This window comes from Delphinus delphis, chromosome X, assembly GCF_949987515.2.
Source record: "Delphinus delphis chromosome X, mDelDel1.2, whole genome shotgun sequence".
Taxonomy (NCBI): Eukaryota; Metazoa; Chordata; class Mammalia; order Artiodactyla; family Delphinidae; genus Delphinus; species Delphinus delphis.
In genome coordinates this window covers 17,675,762-17,696,002 of record NC_082704.1, presented here as the reverse complement: position 1 = coordinate 17,696,002, position 20,241 = coordinate 17,675,762, and the positions used below count along the sequence as shown (strand labels likewise).

Here is a 20,241-nt window from a genome sequence, read left to right as displayed (position 1 = left end):
TTCTTTTCCCCTTCCTTCCTTCCTTCCTTCCTTCCTTTTTCTTTCTTTCTTTCTTTCCTTCCTTCCTTTCCTTTCCTTTCCTTCCCTTCCCTTCCCTTCCCTTCCCTTCCCTTCCCTTCCCTTCCCTTCCCTTCCCTTCCCTTCCCTTCCCTTCCCTTTCCTTTCTTTCTTTCTTTCTTTCTTTCTTTCTTTCTTTCTTTCTTTCTTTCTTTCTTTCTTTCTTTCTTTCTTTCTTTCTTTCTTCCTTTCTTTCCTTTCTTTCTTTCTTTCTTTCTTTCTTTCTTTCTTTCTTTCTTTCTCCACACTGCACGGCATGCGGGATCTTAGTTCCCTGACCAGGGATCGAACCCGCGCCCCTGCAGTGGAAGTGTGGTGTCTTAACCACTGGACTGCCAGGGAAGTCCCAAGGTACACTTTCTAGATTAGTCTAATTTAAAGCCAGAAAATGGAACTAACTAGAACTTTTTTCACAAACTAAGGCTAAGGAAAAGGCAAAGACAGAACAATAAGTAGAATTGGAGATTTTGTCAGGGGAACATAGCTACTTTGTTTTTAATTAAAATAATCTTTTAATTGTGTTAAAATACATATAAAATATCACATTTTTGTACAACCAGTCTCCAGAATTCTTTTCATCCTGCAAAACTGGAACTCTGTACCCATTAAACAACAACTCCGTATTTCCTCTTCCCCTAGCCCCTGGCCACCAACCTTTTATTATCTCTCTATGAATTTGATGGTTCTGGGTACCTCATATAAGTGGAATCATACAGTTTGTCTTTTTATTACTGGCTTATTTCTTAGCATAATGTCCTTACTTAGCATAATGTCCTCAAGGTTCATTCATGTTGTCACATGTGTCAGAATTTCCTTTTTAAGGCTGAATAACATTCCATTATATGCGTATACTACATTTTGTTAATCCATTCATACATTAATGGACATTTAGTTTGTTTCTGTATCTTGGCTCTTGTGAATAATGCTGCTGTGAACATGGATGTGCAGATACCTCTTCAAGACTGATGTCAATTCTTTTGTGTATGTACCCAAAAGTAGGATTGCTGGATTGTATGGTAATTCTCTGTTTAATTTTTTGAGGAACTGAACATAGCTACTTTTATGATCCAGGCTACTTACTTCATCCAGGCATGTAAGGAGAAGTGAAGTATATTGTGTTATGTATTCTTTTGACACAGACATGTATTATTTACATATTAAAATATGGGAATCTTTTTTTCATTTCAACAAGGAAATATGTTTACATTTTTCTTCAAACACATGTCTGTATTTTGTTTTCCTGCTTTGATTGTAACATGGCTACTGGAAACATTTCACTTTCACTGGAAACACTTCACTTTCTTCCAAACTCCATTGTAAGAAATAACAACAGGAGTACAGTAATAAAGAGTAACTGGCACTTAAGTCAGAGTTGGACAGATAGTAGAGTAGTGAACTGGAGAGCACTTGCCCTGTTCATTGCTGTCGTACACCACGTGAATCCAGTGTGGCCAAATTTTCTGGGCTTTCAAGAGAAGCTGGAAATTTGCATTCCTGTGTGAAATAACCATTCCTGTGGTTTTGTTTTTGTTTTATGTTGACAGCTAATTCAGCCTTTTAAGAAACACTGTGTAGGCCACACAAAACATGTCTGTGACCTGAATTCAGCCCGTGGGGCCTTACGGTTCACCAAATTAGTCTTCTGAGGCCATCTTCTAACAGAGTTGAGCAGGTGGAAGGATCAGAGAGGAAGGTACTGCTGGGCCAGCCAGCCTGATCAGCAGAATCAAACATCTCCTGATGACAGCACAGCTACCTCACTTCCACTTTATAAATGGAGTTTGGGAATTTAGAGATGACTGAACTCTTTAATTATAACAGGTATCACAGAAAGCAGTTGTTCCCCATCGTATATTATTTTCAGTTTTTTAAATGATATTTAAATTTAAACACAATTGTAAAAGTAAAACATTCCTTGTGAAAATTTTTACAAAAATTTGACATGTGTTTGTATACCTTTTCCCCTAAAGTTAGAATAATACTATAAGTAATTTTATGTCTTACCTTCTTCAGCGTTGTAGGCATTTTCTCGTATCATTCATATTCTTCAAAAACAGGACTTTTAATGCTCTGGCAGCCCTATGTTGTAACGTGAGCTGTGATAGGAATACTGTACTAGTGAGTGAAAAGCTGGTAGTGTTATCACAGGAGGACTCATAAGGAGGTACTCCTTTGCCTTGGCCTTCTCCCTGGCTGCATCATACGTTTGCTGTCATCCTAGTGTGTCCTTTCTGCACATCCTAAATTCTGTGAAATAAACTTGAAAGCTCTTTTCTCCCTACTGACTTTTGCTTCCTGGTTTTATTTTTAATAACATCTTTATTGAGATAATTCATATACCATAAAAATTTGCCATCTTAAAGTGTACAATTTAATGTTTTTTGGATATCCACAGACTTGTGCAACCATCACCACTGTCTAAGTTTAGAACATTTTTATCACCACAAAAAGAAACCCCATATCCATTAATGGTCACTTCCCATGACCTCCAACCTTCCCAAACCTAGACAACCACTAATCTAGTTTCTGTCTCTATAGATTTACCAATTCTGGCATTTCTTGTAAATGGAATTATACAATATGTGGCATTTATGACTGGCTTCTTTAGTTTAACGTACTGTTTTTAAGTTCATCTATGTTTTAGCATTTATCAGTACTTCATTTCTTTTTATGGCTGAATAATAATTCCATTGTATGTATATACCACATTTTGTTTATCCCTTCATCAATTAATAAGCATTTGGGTGGTTTGTACTTTTTGGCTATTATGAATAATGCTGTTATGAACATTCATGTACAAGTTTTTGGATAAATATATGTTTATAATTTTCTTGGGTATGTATCTAGATGTGAAATTGCTGGGTCATGTAGTAATTCTATGTTTAACTTTTGAGGAATTGCCAAAGTGTTTATCACAGTGGCTGCCATATATTGTATTCCCACCAGCAGTGTATAAGTGTTTATCTTCTTTGGGGAAATGTCTATTTAGATCTTTTGCCCATTTTTTAATTGGGTTGTTTGTCTTTTTATTATTGTGTTGTAAGAGTTCTTTATTTTGGATACTAGTCCATGTATAATATATGATATATACTAGTCCAGATATATGATTTGCAAATATTTTCTCCCGTTGTGTGGGTTGTCTTTTCACTTTCTTGATGGTATCCTTTGAATCACAAAAATGTTTAATTGTGATAAAGTCCCATTTATCTATTTTTTCTTTCGTTGCTTGTGCTTTGGGTGTCATATCAATGGTTTTATTTTTTAGTACAGTAAGTGAATTGGAAATTTATAAATGTTCCAGTATTAGCTATTGATTTGAAGGAGTAATAACCCCTATACTTCAGACTTGGATTTTTTCTGTTAGTTTTTAATTCCTGACTTACTTTGTTCACTTTTAGACTTATGTCACTACCAGTGTATTTCCTTGGTGTCTCATGTCACTTATGTTTTGTAGGGTGTTGTCCCAACTGCTCAGCGGGCTGCCATCGTTGTGGGAGTAGAGCTACCAGTCTATGACATTACGAAGAAGCACTTAATATTATCAGGGGTGGTGGGAGACACAATCTTAACTCACTTTGTGTAAGTATGATAGGTTGTACTCATTCCATATATTTAGTACTTTAAGCACAAAAAGCATCTTTCACTGAAGTCCTCAGGTAGAATTGATAATGGCTACATATGGTCTAAATACCTTTTTCTCTCTCATCACCAGAACTTCAAGCCTTCTGATACAGGTACAGAGATTCCAGATGCTATGGGCACTTTGGTACTTGGGGGCAGTGTCTAATACAGTAGCCTATCAGAGGTCTGTAGGATTTGCATTTGTTCATACACAGCCTCTGTATCTAATAAACTCATCTGTTATTTGCTTTGGTTAATTTTGGATCAGAAAGCAAATTTTCTCAATGAGAAACAGAATAAAAGGGTGAAATTTTATAGGGCCTGTGAAACAAAACCACAGTTTTGGGCTGAAGACTGTTGCTAATTTCATTCTACGTTTTCTTCATCTTGCAACTTTTATGATATTTTACTACTCAAATGCATTTGGCGTATGATGCTGTGGTTTGAAAAATGTACATAACTAATAGATGATGCATAATACTTCCTGCTTAGGGAACTTGCTAGACTTATATAAACTGTCCCCTTAAAAAAAAAGGCTATCTGAATTTTGGATTGAAAAGTGAAGGGGACAACTTTTGAATAATGTAAAGATTAGTAAATATTTCCTTTCTTTTTAGATTGTAATGAAAGGGCAAGTGCCAGGTTTTATCTGATGAGTCTGACTCATTGTACATTTATATTTGGACTAATTTCAGTTTAAGAGGGCAGAGGTGGAAGTGGGGCAGTCTGTCTTCTTAAAGTTTTTATCTTTAGTTCCAGCTTTACATGCGGCTTGGCTGGGGCTCTGGCTTCCAATCCAGTTGATGTGGTTCGAACTCGCATGATGAACCAGAGGGCAATTGTGGGACATGTGGACCTCTACAAAGGCACTTTGGATGGTATTTTAAAGGTACGCACACTGTGAACTTGGATTGTATTTTTAATTTTCTTTGATGTCTCAGACCTTCTTGCAGTCTTTATTCTTAGTTGCTGCATTTCATTCTGAAGGTGGAAGAATCATTATGTCTATTTTTAGTAGCCTCTCAGAGTAATTCCTAGGTAGGAAAGCTGTCTCCTTGGCAATCTGCTGATGCACAGTGGTCCTTAATATTATTATTCCAGTTTGAATGCTTAAGACTGCAGGATACTTTTATCAATAGCACCATGTGGAATTACTGATAGAAAGGACTTAACATTATCCCACATTTGCCCATTTCAGACAAGGCAGAGATGCTATAATAGAAAATCTGGTACTTGGTTTCCATTCAGCATTGTACTATTGTTCACGGTTTGGCTTTGAAAGTTTCTGCTATGTTATGTTTGTAGGAAGCTGAATATCATACATGTATTATATATTATATAATTATTCATGATAATACTTCTACAAAAAACAAATTTGGAGCTAAAATATGATATTGTCATATGGTTTCTCAGTTTAGTTAACAACTATTATCTATCAGGCACCATTTTAGTACGTACAGAGAAATTACAGTGTACCACATGTATACAAACAGATAATCAACACATCTTGTCAAGTGATAAACTCAGGGGTCTATGGGAGGAAATTTTAGTCCAATTTGGAAGTTTGGGATAGGTTTCCTGTAGATGGAGCGTCTAAAATAATAGTAACTCACATCTGTTGAGTGCTTTACTGTGTATCGGGGACTGTCCTAATGAGACTTACATGTATTCATTCATTTAATCCTCACCAGTACAGCATACTGAAGTGCTAAGAGATTAACTAACCTGCCCAAGGTTTCACAGCTAGTAAGTGGGAGAGCTGGGATTTCAACTTAGACCATTGGCTTCAACCCAACATTCTTCACACTGTGGTGCCTTCCTCATGTTGGTGGATGAGGGTTAGTTAGGTTATAAAGGATATTGAATGCTATGCTGAGATGCTTGGACTTATTCTTTTACTTGATGAGGAGCTATTGAAAGATTTTAATCAGGTCAGATCTACGTTTTAAATAGATCACGCTGGCTTTGTGGAGACAGTTGTTCTCAATCTTAGATGCACACTGCAATCACCTGGGGAACATTCACAGCTCTGCACCCACCTTAAACCAATGACCTCAGAACGCCTGGGGTGGGAGCCAGGTTATCAGTATTTTGAAAACTCCTCAGGTGATTGCAATGTTCGCCCAAGGTTGAAAACCATTAATCTAAGGGGATAAGCCTGGAACAGTGGTTCTTAAAACTTTAACATGCATCTGAACCCCCTGGAAGGCTTGTTAAAATGCAGGTGGCTGGGCCCCATCACCAGATTCTGATTCAATAAGTTTGGAGAAGAACCTGGGAATTTGCATTTCTAACCAGTTCCCAGGCAGTACTGATGCTCCTAGTCTGGGACCACACTTTGAGAACCACTGACCTAGAGATAGGGAAACTGATTAGAAGGCTCTTATAGTAGTCTGAGCAAGAGATGATGAGAGCCTGAACTTGAGCATGAATAGTGGGGATAGAGTTGAGAATAATTTAGTTGATAAAGTCAACAGGATTTTGTTGACTTGATGTGGAGAGGTGTGGGAGAAAGAAGATGTCAAAGATAACTTCCCAAAAAAAAAAAAGATAACTTCCCAGTTTTTGGCCTTGGTGACCATGTAGTGACATTCATTGACAGAGGCATTACAGGAAGAGGAGCAGGTTTTGTGGGAGACATCACAGTTTTGGATATTTTGAGGAACACCCAGTGAATATATTTGGATATCTTAGTCTTAACTTGGGGGAGAGTTCAGGGGTGTAGATAAGAACCTGGGGAAGCAGTAGTGTACAGGTGTTACATAACTGGAGGGGGAGGCCAAGGAGAGCAGGTAGAGGAGTTCACAGCTTTTTTGCTTTCCTAGCACACTGGAGTATTATAAAACTCCTTCCATTCATTAACAGTGATTCACAGAAGCAGTGATTCTCATACCCTGGGGAGTAGAGTTTGGCAAAAGACCCCCTTTCTATTTCTGACATGCTCACCCTTCCACTTGACAGTCACTGGTATAGAGAGAAGTGGGACCAAGGAAAGAACTCTGGGGAAATACCAACTTTTAAGGGCTTGGCAGACGAGGAACCCAGGAGAGACACCAAAAGGTAACACTTCAGGGAATTCCCTGGCGGTCTAGTGGTTAGGACTCTGCGCTTTCACTGCTGAGGGTGCGGGTTCAGTCCACTGTTGGGGAACTAAAATCCCACAAGCTATGTGGTGCGGCCAAAAAAAAAAAAAGAAGAAAAAAAGATAACAGTTCAGAAGATACGAGGAAACTTACAAGCGAGTAGTGTCACAGAAGCCAAGGGAGTAATGAGCTTCAAGAAGGGATGAGCAGTTATTTAATGCTAAATGGAATAGAGAGATCCAGTATAAGGACTGCAAAGTGTCTGCTGGATTTAATATTTTCTAGAGGAGGTTTGCTGGATTGGTGTTTGTAAAAGTCAGATTGCTGTGCATTGAAGAGTGTGTTTAATCATTCATTCATTCATTACAAAAATGTTTGTGTCTTCTGTGCTAGGTACTGTTCTAGGTTGGTGAACAAATAAGTCCTGGCCTTCATGACATTTTAATTCTAATAGGAAGAGACAGATAAACACATAGGAAGTGAGGATGAGTAGACAAGTATAAAATACTCTTTCAAGAAGGTTGGCTAAGAGGAGATAGAGGGTATAGTAATATAGTGATAGCATTTATTGAATGCTTATTATGTACCACACACTAGAGTATATCCTTTAACTCTCAGCAACCCTATAGAGTGGATAATATCTTTGTCATTTTATATAGGAGAGAACTCAGGTTCAGAGTAGCTAAGTATTTACCCAAGATTATATACCTAATAAGTGGCAGATCTGAGATTAAATCAGGGTTTGTTTGATTCCAGGGTTTATACTTGTAACCACTATGCTGTATGATATTGTCAGAAACATATTTTCATGTTGACAGTAACCTTTAAGTACTTATATTTACTCACTCATTCACTTACTTGCTATTAAAATTCTTTAAAACAACTTTGCTCTTTATTGTCATCATACATTTTTATTTTATCTATAAGAGTGCCATAACACTTTGGTGAATGGAATTATGCATTCATCTCTGATGTAGAAATGAGCAGCTGCAAATCTCATCCTGTTACCTCTATATTAAAACCCTTGAATGGCTTCTCTTTGATGCAAGGTCCATATGACTTGACCCCTTTTTACCTCTACAGCCTTATCTTTGCTACCTTTATTCTGTATTCCAGACATACTGAACAAGTTCTAGTACCAGACTTTTCTTTCATTCCCAAGTTTTCACCCATGCCATATACTTTGTTAGACGGCTAGCTTCTACTCATTCTTCAGATTGCATTATTTTTTCATAAAGGCCTTCCCTGACCATTAAACTGTGTATGTGTATGTAGTTCTGTATACTTGCTCTGTCATAGCATTTAATATATTTTAAAAAACATCTTTTTTTAAACATCTTTATTGGGGTATAATTGCTTTACAATGGTGTGTTAGTTTCTGCTTTACAACAAAGTGAATCAGTTATACATATACATATGTTCCCATATCTCTTCCCTCTTGTGTCTCCCTCCCTCCCATCCTCCCTATCCCACCCCTCTACGTGGTCACAAAGCACTGAGCTGATCTCCCTGTGCTATGTGGCTGCTTCCCACTAGCTATCTACCTTATGTTTGGTAGTGTATATATGTCCATGCCTCTCTCTCGCTTTGTCACAGCTCACCCTTCCCCCTCCCCATATCCTCAAGCCCGTTCTCTAGTAGGTCTGTGTCTTTATTCCTGTCTTACCCCTAGGTTCTTCATGACATTTTTTTTCTTAAATTCTATATATATGTGTTAGCATACGGTATTTGTCTTTCTCTTTCTGACTCACTTCACTCTGTATGACAGACTCTAGGTCCATCCACCTCATTACAAATAGCTCAATTTCATTTCTTTTTATGGCTGAGTAATATTCCATTGTATATATGTGCCACATCTTCTTTATCCATTCATCCGATGATGGGCACTTAGGTTGTTCCCATCTCCAGGCTATTGTAAATAGAGCTGCAATGAACATTTTGGTACATGACTCTTTTTGAATTAAAAAAACATCTTTTTTGATGTTTCTTTAACTTCATAGAATTCATAAAATTCACCTATTCAGAGTGAATAGGCTTTTGGTATATTCACGGATATGTGCAACCATCATCACCACAGTCAATTTTAGAACATTTTCATGACCTCAAAAAGAAACCCTGTGCCCTTTAGCTATTACCTCCCTGTCTTCCACCCCTAAGAAACTACTAATGTACTTTTATCTGTGTAGATTTGCCTATTCTGGATATCTTATATAAATGGAACCATACAATATGTGAGCATTTTTTTTTTTTTTTGCGTTATGCAGGCCTTTCACTGTTGTGGCCTCTCCCGTTGCGGAGCACAGGCTCCGGACGCGCGGGCCCAGTGGCCACGGCTCATGGGCCCAGCCGCTCCACGGCATGCGGCATCCCCCCGGACCGGGGCATGAACCCGTGTCCCCTGCATTGGCAGGTGGACTCTCAACCACTGCGCCACCAGGGAAGCCCTATGTGAGCTTTTTGACTGGCTCATTTCACTTATCATAATGTTTCAAGGTTCATCCATGCTGTAGCATGTATCAGTACAGGCATACCTCAGAGGTGTGCTTCCAGACCACCGCAATAAAGCAAATGTCACAATAAAGCAAGTCACATGAACTTTTTGGTTTCCCAGTGCATGTAAAAATTATGTTTACGCTATACAGTAGTCTATGAAGTGTGCAATAGTATTGTCTTAAAAAAAACAATGTACATACCTTGATTTGCTAAAAAATGTTAACCATCATCTGAGCCTTCAGTGAGTCATTTCTTTGCAAGAGTAACATCAAAGATTACAGATCATGATAACAAATATAATATAATGAAGAAGTTTGAAATATGACGAGAATTACCAAAAGTGACAGAGAGATACAAAATGAGCAAGTGCTGTTGGAAAAATGGTGCTGATAGACTTGCTCCATGCAGGGTTGCCACAAACCTTCAATTTGTTAAAAATCCACTATCTGCAAAGTGTAGTAAAGTGAAGTGCAATAAAATGAGGTATGCCTGTACTTTGTTCCTTTTTATGGTTGGGTAATATTCTGTGGTATGGCTGTATCACATTTGTTACATTTTATTGTATAGTTGACACTTGAGCAACATGAGTTTGAACTGCATGGGTCCATTTATTTTTTTTTATTTTTATTTTTTTGCGGTATGCGGGCCTCTCACTGTTGTGGCCTCTCCCGTTGCGGAGCACAGGCTCCGGACGCGAAGGCTCAGTGGCCATGGCTCACGGGCCCAGCCGCTCTGTGCCATGTGGGATCTTCCTGGACCGGGGCATGAACCCGTGTCCCCTTCATTGGCAGGCGGACTCTCAGCCACTGTGCCACCAGGGAAGCCCGGGGGTTTCCTTTTCTCCACACCCTCTCCAGCATTTGTTGTTGGTAGATTTTCTGATGATGCCCATTCTAAATGGTGTGAGGTGATACCTCATTGTAGTTTTGATTTGCATTTCTCTAATAATTAGTGATGTTAGCAGCTTTTCATGTGCTTCTTGGAGATCTGTATGTCTTCTTTGGAGGAATGTCTGTTTAGGTCTTCTGCCCATTTTTGGATTGGGTTGTTTGTTGTTTTAATATTGAGCTGCATGAGCTGTTTATATATTTTGGAGATTAAGGCTTTGTCCGTTGATTTGTTTGCAAATATTTTCTCCCATTCTGAAGGTTGTCTTTTCATCTTGTTTGTAGTTTCCTTTACTGTTCAAAAGCTTTTAAGTTTCATTAGGTCCCATTTGTTTATTTTTGTTTTTATTTCCATTAGTCTAGGAGGTGGATCAAAACCGATCTTGCTGTGATTTATGTCAAAGAGTGTTCTTCCTATGTTTTCCTCTAAGAGTTTTATAGTGTCTGGTCTTACATTTAGCTCTTTAATCCATTTTGAGTTTATTTTTGTGTATGGTTTTAGGGAGTGTTCTAATTTCCTTCTTTTGCATATAGCTGTCCAGTTTTCCCAGCACCACTTATTGAAGAAATCGTCTTTTCTCCACTGTATATCCTTGCGTCCTTTGTCATAGATTAGTTGACCGTAGGTGCATGGGTTTATCTCTGGGGTTTCTATCCTGTTCCATTGATCTGTCTTTCTGTTTTTGTGCTAGTACCATATTGTCTTGATTACTCTAGCTTTGTAGTATAGTCTGAAGTCAGGGAGTCTGATTCCTCCAGCTCCATTTTTTTCCCTCAAGACTGCTTTGGCTATTCGGGGTCTTTTGTGTCTCCATACAAGTTTTAAGATTTTTTGTTGTAGTTCTGTAAAAAATGCCAGTGGTAATTTGATAGGGATTGCATTGAATCTGTAGATTGCTTTGGGTAGTATAGTCATTTTCACAATATTGATTCTTCCAATCCAAGAACATGGTATATCTCTCCATCTGTTGGTATCATCTTTAATTTCTTTCACCAGTGTCTTATAGTTTTCTGCATACAGGTTTTTGTCTCCTTAGGTAGGTTTATTCCTAGGTATTTTATAATTTTTGTTGCAGTGGTAAATGGGAATGTTTCCTTAATTTCTCTTTCAGATTTTTCATTAGTGCATAGGAATGCAAGAGATTTCTGTGCATTCATTTTGTATCCTGCAACTTTACCAGATTCATTGATTAGCTCTAGTAGTTTTCTAGTGGCATCTTTAGGAGTCTGTATGTATAGTATCATGTCATCTGCAAGCAGTGACGGTTTTACTTCTTCTTTTCCAATCTGTATTCCTTTTATTTTTTCTTCTCTGATTGCCGTGGCTAGGACGTCCAAAACTGTGTTGAATAATAGTGGCGAGAGTGTACATCCCTGTCTTTTTCCTGATCTTAGAGGAAATGCTTTCAGTTTTTCACCATTGAGAATGATCTTTGCTGTGGGTTTGTCATATATGGCCTTTATTACGTTGAGGTAGTTTCCCTCTATGCCCACTTTCTGGAGAGTTTTTATCAAAAATGGGTGTTGAATTTTGTCAGAAGCTTTTTCTGCATCTATTGAGATGAACATATGGTTTTCATTTTTCAGTTTGTTAATATGGTGTATCACATTGATTGATTTCCATATATTGAAGAATCCTCGCATCCCTGGGATAAATCCCACTTGATCATGGTGTATGATCCTTTTAATGTGCTGTTGGATTCTGTTTGCTAGTATTTTGTTGAGGATTTTTGCATCTATATTCATGAGTGATATTGGCCTGTAACTTTCTTTTTTTTGTAGCATTTTTGTCTGGTTTTGGTATCAGGGTGATGGTGGCCTCATAGGATGAGTTTGGGAGTGTTCCTGCAATTTTTTGGAAGAGTTTGAGAAGGATGGGTGTTAGCTCTTCTCTAAATGTTTGATAGAATTCACCTGTGAAGCCATCGGGTCCTGGACTTTTCTTTGTTGGATGATTTTCAATCACAGTTTCAATTTCATTACTTGTGATTGGTCTGCTCATATTTTCTGTTTCTTCCTGGTTCAGTCTTGGAAGGTGATATCTTTCTAAGAATTTGTCCATTTCTTCCAGGTTGTCCATTTTATTGGCATAGAGTTGCTTGTAGTAGTCTCTTATGATGCTTTGTATTTCTGCGGTGTCTGTTGTAACTTCTCCTTTTTCATTTCTAATTCTACTGATTTGAGTCCTCTCCCTTTTTCTTGATGAGTCTGGCTAAAGGTTTATCAATTTTGTTTAGCATCTCAAATAACCAGCTTTTAGTTTTATTGATCTTTACTATTGTTTCCTTCATTTCTTTTTAATTTATTTCTGGTCTGATCTTTATGATTTCTTTCCTTCTGCTAACTTAAGGGGTTTTTTGTTCTTCTGTCTCTAATTGCTTTAGGTGTAAGTTTAGGTTGCTTATTTGAGATTTTTCTTGTTTCCTGAGGTAGGATTGTATTGCTATAAACTTCCCTGTTAGAACTGCTTTTGCTGCATCCCATAAGTTTTGGGTCATCGTGTTATCCTTGTCATTTGTTTCTAGGTATTTTTTTATTTCCTCTTTGATTTCTTCAGTGATCTCTTGGTTATTTAGTAGCATATTGTTTAGCCTCCATGTGTTTGTGTTTTTTACGTTTTTTCCCCTGTAATTGATTTCTAATCTCATAGCTTTGTGGTCGGAAAAGATGCTTGATATGATTTCAGTTTTCTTAAATTTACCAAGGCTTGATTTGTGACCCAGGATGTGATCTATCCTTCAGAATATTCCATGTGCAGTTGAGAAGAGAGTGTAATCTGCTGTTTTTGGGTGGAATGTCCTATAAATATCAATTAAATTTATCTGGTCTGTTGTGTCATTTAAAGCTTGTGTTTCCTTATTAATTTTCTGTCTGGATGATCTGAACATTGGTGTAAGTGAGGTGTTAAAGTCCCCCACTATGATTGTGTTACTGTCGATTTCCTCTTTTATAGCTGTTAGCAGTTGCCTTATGTATTGAGGTGCTCCTATGTTGGGTGCATGTATATTTATAATTGTTATATGTTCTTCTTGGATTGATCCCTTGATCATTATGTAGTGTCCTTCCTTGTCTCTTGTAACATTCTTTATTTTAAAGTCTATTTTATCTGATATGAGTATTGCTACTCCAGCTTTCTTTTGATTTCCATTTGCATGGAATCTTTTTCTATCCCCTCAGTTTCAGTCTGTATTTGTCCCTAGATCTGAAGTGGGTCTCTTGTAGACAGTATATATATGGGTCTTGTTTTTGTATCCATTCAGCTAGCCTGTGTCTTTAGGTTGGAGAATTTAATCCGTTCACGTTTAAGGTAATTATCGATATGTATGTTCCTATTACCATTTTCTTAATTGTTATTGGTTTGTTTTTTTTAACATCTTTATTGGAGTAAAATTGCTTTACAATGGTGTTAGTTTGCTTTGTAACAAAATGAATTAGCTATACGTATACATATATCCCCGTATCTCCTCCCTCTTGCGTCACCCTCCCACCCTCACTATCCCACCCCTCTAGGTGTTCACAAAGCACCGAGCTAATCTCCCTGTGCTATATGGGTTCTTTTTTGTAGTTCCTTTTCTTCTATTGTGTTTTCCACTTAGAGAAGTTCCTTTAGCTTTTGTTGTAGAGCTGGTTTGGTGATTCTGAATCTCTTAGCTTTTGCTTGTCTGTAAAGCTTTTGATTTCTCCATCAAATCTGAATGAGATCCTTGCCAGGTAGTGTAATCTTTGTTGTAGTTTCTTCCCTTTCATCACTTTAAATATACCGTGCCACTCCCTTCTGGCTTGTAGAGCTTCTGCTGAGAAATCAGCTGTTAACCTTATGGGAGTTCCCTTGTATGTTATTTGTCATTTTTCCCTTGTTGCTTTCAATAAGTTTTGTTTGTCTTTAATTTTTTTCAGTTTGATTATTATGTGTCTCGGCCTGTTTCTCCTTGGGTTTACCCTGCCTGGGACTCTCTGCGCTTCCTGGACTTGAGTGGCTATTTCCTTTCCCATGTTAGGGAATTTTTTGACTATAATCTCTTCAAATATTTTCCCGGATCCTTTCTCTCTCTCTTCTCCTTCTGGGACCCCTATAATGCAAATGTTGTTGCGTTTAATGTTGTCTCAGAGGTCTCTTAGGCTGTCTTCATTTCTTTTCATTCTTTTTCTTTATTCTGGTCCACAGCAGTGAATTCCACCATTTCTGTCTTCTAGGTCACTTATCCATTCTTCTGCCTCAGTTATTCTGCTCTTGATTCCTTCTAGTGTATTTTTCATTTCAGTTATTGTATTGTTCATCTCTCTTTGTTTGTTCTTTAATTCTTCTAGGTGTTTGTTAAACTTTTCTTGCATCTTCTCGATCTTTGCCTCCATTCTTTTTCCGAGGTCCTGGATCATCTTCACTATCATTATTCTGAATTCTTTTTCTGGAAGGTTGCCTATCTCCACTTCTTTTAGTTGTTTTTCTGGGGTTTTGTCTTATTCCTTCATCTGGTACAAAGTCCTCTGCCTTTTCATTTTGTCTATCTTTCTGTGAATGTGGTTTTCCTTCCACAGGCTGCAGAATTGTAGTTCTTCTTGCTTCTGCTGTCTTCCCTCTGGTGGATGAGGCTATCTAAGAGGCTTGTGCAAGCTTCCTGATGGGAAGGACTGGTGGTGGGTAGAGCTGGCTGTTCCTCTGGTGGGCAGAGCTCAGTAAAACTTTAATCCACTTGTCTACTGATGGGTGGGGTTGGGTTCCCTCCCTGTTGGTTGTTTGACCTGAGTCGACCCAGCACTGGAGCCTACCCGGCTCTTTGGTTGGGCTAATGGTGGACTCTGGGAGGGCTCACGCCAAGGAGTACTTCCCAGAAGTTCTGCTGCCAGTGTCCTTGTCCCCACGGTGAGCCACAGCCACTCCCCGCCTCTGCAGGAGACCCTCCAACAGTAGCAGGTAGGTCTGGTTCAGTCTCCTATGGGGCCACTGCTCCTTCCCCTGGACCCTGATGCACACGCTACTTTGTGTGTGCCCTCCAAGAGTGGAGTCTCTATGATTCCCCCAGTCCTGTCGAAGTCCTGCAATCAAATCCCGCTAGGCTTCAAAGTCTGATTGTCTAGGAATTCCTTCTCCCGTTGCTGGATCCCCAGGTTGGGAACTGACGTGGGGCTCAGAACCTTCACTCCAATGGGTGGACTTATGTGATATAAGTGTTCTCCAGTTTGTGAGTTACCCACCCAGCAGTTATGGGATTTGATTTTATTGTGATTGCACCCCTCCTCCCATCTCATTGCGGCTTCTCCTTTGTCTTTGGATGTGGGGTATCTTTTTTAGTGAGTTCCAGTGTCTCCTGTCTATGATTGTTCAGCAGTTAGTTGTGATTCTGGTGCTTTCACAAGAGGGAGTGAGCACATGTCCTTCTATTTTGCCATCTTGAACCAATCTCTGTGTCATTTAATTCTAATAACCACTCAGTTGGCGTATGTAGGACCTACAGTGTATAAAACAGAAAACTTAAACTCAAAGCATTTTACACTATTCCTCATCTAATCCTCTGGTCATTCACATGAGGTCATCCATGGCATTACATACACAGAATTTACAGTGATGAAACAGATTCAGAGAAGGACAGTGACTTGCCCAACTCCTCTTCCCCTACTCTGCTTTAGTTGTCTTATTAGTACTTATTATTTGTGAATATAATATATATCAATTTATGTATTCGTTTGTCAGGTCCACTAGAGTATGCACTCCATGAGGGCAGGGAATGTATGTTATCTGTGGCTGTGTAACAAATAACTCCAAAACTCAGTGCCTTAATACAACATGCATTTATTATGTCACAGTTTCTGTGGGTTAGGAATTCAGAGGCAGCTTAGCTGAATGATTTCAGCTTAGGCTCTCTCATGAGGTAATAGTCCGGATGTCAGCTAGGGTTGAAATCATCTGAAGGCTTGACTGGGGCTGGGACATCTGCTTCAAGGATCACTCATGTAGTTGTCAGCAGGAAGGCTTTGTTCCTCTCTGGCTGTTGGCTGGAGGGCTTAGTCTCTCACCACATGGGCTTCTCTTCATGACATGGCAGCTGGCTTCCTCCAGAGTAAATGATCAAAGACAGAACAAGGCAAAACCTTATTATATACAAAACGTTTATAGCATAGCATTGGCGGTGACGTACGTTCACTACTGCCATACTCTATTGGTGACACAGACCAATCCTGATATGTTGTGGGAGGGACTACACAAGGGTGTGAATAACTGGAGTTGGCTTTCATTGGGGGCCATCTTGGAGGCTGGCTAACACAGACACTTTCTCTCTTGTTTACTATTATTACTATTATCCCAACATGGAGAAGAATACTTTGCATATTGTAGGTCCTTAGTAAATACTTGTTGAATGAGTGGGTGGGTGGATTTAGAACACAAAATGTATGTCTTTAGAAAAAGGACCATTCATGGATTCTAAGTTGTTGGGGAGGGGCATGGAAGATGAGTACTAAAATAAAAGTAATTGTCAGATGTAAAATGTAAGGAGAATTCACTCATTTTTTTATTATATCTTTCCGTCAGATGTGGAAACATGAGGGCTTTTTTGCACTCTATAAAGGATTTTGGCCTAACTGGCTTCGACTTGGACCCTGGAACATCATTGTATCCTTTTGGAACATGAGAATGGAAGTACATGCTTCAAGCTCCCAGGTAATTCTAGGCTATAGGAAGGAAAATTTGATTATTGAAGCCTTTAGGCAAGTGAGAATCTACTCAAGCATTCTAATGGTGACCACTGTGGGTGGAACTAAGTACAGAAATGGCTTTCAGTTGGAGTCTAATACAAACTAAAGGGATTAGAAAAGAAATGCCAAAGTTTCTTTTCCTCTTTAAAACAAACAACAACAACAAACACAGCCAAATCTGGAAGGGGCTAGGAAGTTTTGGGAAACCCTGCTAGGAGATGTCCACAGGAAGGTCCATGCTGAGGTAATCCATATTTCCTACCCCTAAGTGTATGACTAAAATAGCTGGGGAAATAATAAGACAGAAAACACTCATAGAGCAAAAGAATCCAGAGCGAAGCAGGGCTCCTTCCTCATGGATGACCCTCCTTCCTTTAGCTGTGTTTGAGTGCCTCCTATGGGAAGAGCCATGAGTTGGATAGTGTGTGTGGTGGTGTTTGTACAGTGGTGAGCACTTAAGGGTTGAAAAGTAATCCTTGCCCTTGTGGAGTCTATAGGTTAATGGAGATAGTATCTCCCTCCCTCCTTGGGATTCCTCTGATCGCCTAATGTCTGTAACAGTTACTCTAGCACTGAATTATATGTCGTTGATGTTCTTGGATATTTGTGTGTGTGTGTGTGTGTGTGTGTGTGTGTGTATGGCCTGTTTGCCCCTGAAGAATATAAATATGTTAGAATTTTAATATGTTTATATTGCTAAATGCCAGCAATCAAAATTGGCACATGGTGGGCACTCAACACATGCTTGATTTGCTAGATATTGTTTTAAAAAAGACTTTTAAAACAAATGCAACTTAGAATAGCACAGACTAAGTACCTCAATTTAAGAGAATGCAATGCACAATTTTAGAACTGGGTTTGACTTTCAGTATCATCCCAGTGATCTTCCATGACTTACTCTTCAGTTTTTTATTACATACGAGCAGCTCAAGAGGCTTCAAATCTAAGGACTGAATATATGTGAGTCAAGCCCTGCCAACCTTTCTACTCTTCTTTTCCCTTTTTCTGTGTTCTAATGTATTTTGACAAAGTTGTAAGTGTTTACTGAATCATTGGTCTCCCAAGGCCCTCCTGATGGAAGAACGATAGGATGGTTCAAAATTGCTCATGTGTTTGTGTTGCCATGTGAACTTTTCCCTGAGAGGGAGTATTAACACTGAGACTCTGGCCCCAGATTGGTATCTTCTGTGAAGATGGATACTGATAGATGACACTCAAAATGACCTTCTCTTCAAATGTGGGTTAAATGTAGTTTGTTAGCCCCAGACTTGGGCTAGAGCAGAAGGCATAGGCCAGGGCAGTTACTGCTATTTATGTTACAGACCTCGGTTCTCATTAAAGTATTTATTGGCAGAATAACTTTGGCTTTGTCTTCATTTACTGTTTTCTCATTTGCCAAATCTTTATATTATATTCTCCAGAAAGCAATAAAGAGAAGGTGACTATGAAGTTGAGTCTGGACTCCCAAAGCACATTTATGGGAATGGACTAAGTACATTGTGCTTTCCCATTGCCATTCATTGTCATAAGGCCACTTGTAAACATCAGACAAGTGGTTCTATCCTAAAGAATGCATAAACAAACAAGGGGCTCATTTGGAAGTTTCCACAGATAAAATGCTGAAAGAGGCTTAAGATAGAACCCTGTGTGCAGGGTTCTAATTGTCTTACAGGCAAAAAGTTCTGGCTACTTTCTTGTACCAGAATAGTGCCTACCACATTGTAGGCACTCAAATATTTGTGAGATGAATACTTTAGTTCTTCATCTTTATCCATTCATTCATTTGTTCAACAAACATTTATTGTTATCTATTATGTCTTAGATGCTGGGGATGTAAAAATAAATTAAAACATAGTCTCTGATTTCAAGGTCACATTATAGTAGAAGAAACAGACATGTAAGTAGGTACTAAGTACAGTACAGTAGGTACTAAGTACTGTCTGAGAGATGAACTAAGTGCTGTAGAAGCACAGAGGAGGAAACAGACAATTACCTAGGGGATTGGCCAAAGGCTTCATAGTGGAGGTGACAGTTGTGCTAAAAAGCAGATGTTACCAGGTAGATAAGGCAGGGAAGGACATTCCAGGCAGGGGAATGGGGGAAATTTCAACATGGCTGAAATAAAGGGTTATGGTTTTCAAATACCACCTGAGGCAGAATCACCTGGAGATCTTGTGAAAATGTAGATTCTTGCACCCTGTCACCTGAGATCCTAACCTTATTTGGGGCAAAGGCATTTGCTTTTGTCATAGGCACTTGATGGAGGGTGATCCTTAGATTACACTTTGAGAAGCACTTGTAAAGAAATATGGGCTAGGGACTTCCCTGGTGGTCCAGTAGCTAAGGCTGCGCCCTCCCAATGCAGGGGGTCTGGGTTCGATCCCAGGTCGGGGAACTAGATCCCGCATGTATGCCACAACTAAGAAGTCCATATGCCACAACTAAGAGCCCACGTGCTGCAACTAAGCCCTGGTGCAGGGCTTCCCTGGTGGCGCAGTGGTTAAGAATCCGCCTGCCAATGCAGGGGACATGGGTTCGAGCCCTGGTTCAGGAAGATCCCATATGCCGCGGAGCAACTAAGCCTGTGCGCCACAACTACCGAGCCCACGCGCCACAACTACTGAAGTCCACGCGCCTAAAGCCCGTGCTCTGCAACAAGAGAAACCACTACAATGAGAAGCCCGCACACCACAACCAAGAGTAGCCCCACTCACCGTAACTAGAGAAAGCCCGTGCGCAGCAACAAAGACCCAACGCAACCAAAAATAAATAAATAGATTAATTAATTAAAAAAAAGATCTGGTGCAGCCTAAATAAATATTTTTTAAAAGTAAGGTGATTTGAAAACAGAAAAGTAATGTTAATTTAAAAAAAAGAAATATGGACTAGAATGAAAGGAAATTAGAATAGTGTGGCCAAAAGGGTCAAATTGTGAAGGGTCTCTATATATCCTAAGAAAGAGTTTGGCTTTTATCCTGGAGGGAGGGGCCAGGCAAAGGAAGTTTAAAATAGGGAATAATATAACCAGCTTTTATTTTTTAGGAAGATAATCCTTGTGTGGAGGGTAGCCTGGAAGGGAGCAACCCAAACAAGGTTAAGCCCCACTGAGCTTTACTCCCCTTTTTGTACAGGTAGACAAAATAGGGTCCAGAAAAGCTAAGAAAATTTGTCCTAAGTCACATAGCCTGATTATGGCAGATTTGAGGCCAGCACATAGTTATCAGATTCCTTCTCTGTCTCATTCTACCACCCCACAGTGTCTTCTTAATTGTCAATCTAAAGTACTACCTTTTCAAAATAAATTTTAATAGACTTAATTTTTTAGAGAAGTTTTAGATTCGTAGCAAAATTGTGTGGAAGATACAGAGATTTCCCGTGTACCTCCTACCCCCGCATACATGCAGCTTCCC

The 20,241-nt window shown here is 39.1% G+C and overlaps 1 protein-coding gene across 4 annotated transcripts in view; it reads left to right on the top strand.

Moving 5' to 3' along the window:
* Positions 1-18,180, top strand: part of SLC25A14 (solute carrier family 25 member 14) — a 34,159-nt gene extending 15,979 nt beyond the window's left edge. For 3 of the 4 annotated variants that reach the window (XM_060002964.1, XM_060002966.1, XM_060002965.1), the window contains 4 exons: positions 3,512-3,636; positions 4,432-4,567; positions 16,668-16,748; positions 17,737-18,180. In XM_060002964.1, coding sequence (XP_059858947.1) covers positions 3,512-3,636; positions 4,432-4,567; positions 16,668-16,748; positions 17,737-17,778 — 384 coding nt within the window. In that variant the 3' untranslated portion in view covers positions 17,779-18,180. Of the gene's footprint in view, positions 1-3,511; positions 3,637-4,431; positions 4,568-6,639; positions 6,716-16,667; positions 16,749-17,736 lie in introns of those variants that run through there. The other variant, XM_060002967.1, reaches the window with a different exon arrangement.
* Positions 18,181-20,241: the final 2,061 nt, after the last annotated feature.